This window comes from Monoraphidium neglectum (genome assembly GCF_000611645.1).
Source record: "Monoraphidium neglectum strain SAG 48.87 unplaced genomic scaffold scaffold06180, whole genome shotgun sequence".
Taxonomy (NCBI): Eukaryota; Viridiplantae; Chlorophyta; class Chlorophyceae; order Sphaeropleales; family Selenastraceae; genus Monoraphidium; species Monoraphidium neglectum.
In genome coordinates, this window is record NW_014007456.1 from 1 (window position 1) to 2,447 (window position 2,447).

General features: G+C 65.8%; 1 protein-coding gene across 1 annotated transcript; it reads left to right on the plus strand.

Annotated features, from left to right (window-relative positions):
• Positions 1 to 59: 59 nt before the first annotated feature.
• MNEG_16268 (hypothetical protein) lies at positions 60 to 1,348 on the plus strand (the record flags this gene model as incomplete). Its single annotated transcript, XM_014035262.1, has 3 exons — positions 60 to 134; positions 347 to 691; positions 1,064 to 1,348. The coding sequence occupies 3 exons, from the start codon at positions 60 to 62 to the stop codon at positions 1,346 to 1,348; spliced, it is 705 nt and encodes a 234-aa protein (XP_013890716.1).
• Between the last annotated feature and the right edge of the window lie 1,099 nt (positions 1,349 to 2,447).

A 2,447-nucleotide genomic window follows, 5' to 3' on the forward strand; every position in this document is an offset into this window, starting at 1 on the left:
GCGCTGAGCGCCTGGTGGGGCCCATTGTGCAGAGGATCAGCAAGTCTCTCGGCGATGCCATGGTGCTCGTGTCTGTGGAGGTGCAGAACCCCCCGGCGGAGGAGAAGGCGAGCCGGCTCCTGCAGCCCGCAACGGTGCGCACTTCTGTTATTGGGAAGGGGGGAGGTGCTCTGTGCTGCGACTGACGGGAGGTGGACGCAAGAACTCTGTCCTGCCTGATGGTGCGCGCTCGCGCGCCCAGGCGGCATGCAGCATGCATGGCGCACAGCCAGTGTCTGGGGCCTTCCGCTCGATCTTAAGTCTGCCGCACGCATCCGCTCACAATTGCGTTTATATCTTCTGACAGGCCGACGAGGGCGAGGTGGGCAGCGGCGGCGGCAGCGGTGTGGCGGGGGCAGTGGCGACGCCGTCAGTGACGCAGCTGGTGGCCGGCGCCGCCGTGCACCGGGCTGTTGAGAGCATCGAGGCGGCGGCGGCGGGCAAACCCGCCAGCCCGGCGGTGCAGCATGCGATCAGGTACTGCACCCCGGCTGTGCGCAACGACGTGCTGGAGCGCGTCAGCAGGGTCGTCGCCGACGGACTGCTGGGGGACCCCAGCTTCAAGGCCGGCCTGCTGGGCGAGGAGCCGGAGCCCGGCGCCAGCGGCACTGCTGGCGGCGGCGGCGGCGCGGCGGCGGCGGCGGCGGGGGCGGTGGCGGCGCGCAGCCGGGCACGCCGCGCGCCGTGCGGATCCTGCAGCCAGCCGTCGCGCGCTGCACGCGCTTTTTTGAGCAGACGCTGGTCGCCACCGCGATGCGGGCGCAGGACCGGCCTCTGAGGGAGCGGGCCACGCAGATGTTTGTGCGTCCCGCGGTGCGTTGCAAACGGCGGGGCAAATCTCCCTCCTCTTTGAGAGGAGTGGGTGTGGATTGCCTGGGTTGCGTGGGGTGCTGCCAGTGCACGGTTAGCGGTGGCGGGTACTGCACACCTGCGCAAGGTCAAAGCGCAGCGTCGTTGCCAATGGCAGGTGCGGACCTGCACACTCGTGAGAGCCTGCTGCCAACGCAACCACCATGGATCGCAGGTGGCGCAGGGGCCTGCGGAGGGCGCGGCCGAGGGCGGCGCAGGTGCGGCGGCCGGGGCGGCGGGGGCGGTGGCGGTGGGGCCGGCCCTGCAGGGGCGCGAGGCAGCCAAGGCCGCCATCGGCGACGGCTGCGCGGCGTTTGAGCGGCTGCTGGGGGCGATGGCGGGCCCGGGCAGGGTGCGGGAGCCTGCGGGGGCGGCGGTGGCGGCGCGCCGTGCGGCGGTGAGCGACGTGCGCCTGGCCCTCGAGCGCCTGACCGACATCTGGTTTGAAATGGCGCAGTGATAGCAGGCGGCGTGGGGTAGGCGGAGTGTCGAGGGTGGTGGGGGCTTGTCAAGGGTAGAGGGGCAGGAGCGTTGAGGTGTGCGTGGGGTGTGTAGGAGCGCAAGTGAATGCTGTGCCGGGTTTGCTTCACAAAAACTTCCTGCATTCAGACTGCTTTTGTGCTGCCAAAGAGTCGGAGCTTGCCATCTGCCTGCAGGCAGAGCGATGTGCCTGTTTGCCCTTACCCTGGGGCCGGGGCACGTTGGGGCATGCATGCCTTGCAGCTTCGACGCTGGCTTTGGAACCATGTTGGGCGCGTCTCCTGGTGCAATGCATATGCAATTGTTGCACAAGCAAAGTCGCAAACTGCAAAGCAGCTGCCACAACACTGGGCAACGGTGGGTCAGCCAATAACATAAGTTGTAACACCACTACTGCTCGCCATGCATGCGCATGCACCTCTCATATGGTGAAGCAGGCATCAATCAAATGGGTGCCTGCATTACCAGCAAGATGCAAGAGGGCTTTAAAGGACAGCAACTGTCGGCGCGTAACCGGCCAGTGCCAGCTGTTGGGTGGCAGGGCGCTGCTAGGATCTATGCTCTATCTACTCCCTGCACTGCCGCGACGATAGAAAAGCTACATTGTCCGTACAACATCTGGATCCTACTCCACACAGAACACTTGAGGGTAAGCCATCGCGTTGCCCCAAGGTGGGGAGCTGCCCTGGTCAGCACCTGGTGGGAGCTGCCGAGGATCAGAGGAGGCTGTGCAGCGGGAGCGAGGGCTGGCAAGTGTGGCGCGACGCACAAACAAGCTCAAAACCCCGAACCTGTGCGTGTGTATGCATGTGTATAATCTTTGACTTTTTACTCCTCCTTTTTAGTACGCTTCTACGCAATGGCTTGCTTGCGGGATTTCCGGCAGCTATTCACTCGCGGTTTGCCGCAACTTGAGAGCCTCCCTGGGTGAGGCCTCGGCACGCGTCGATCTCATAAGCATACATACATGAACGACAACCCAGCTCCGTGGCCGCGCCCTCCATCCGCCACCTTCCCTGCGCACGCGCCCACTCGCCTCCGCCTGCGTCTGCCGCTGCCGCGCCCCCTGCAGGGAGGCA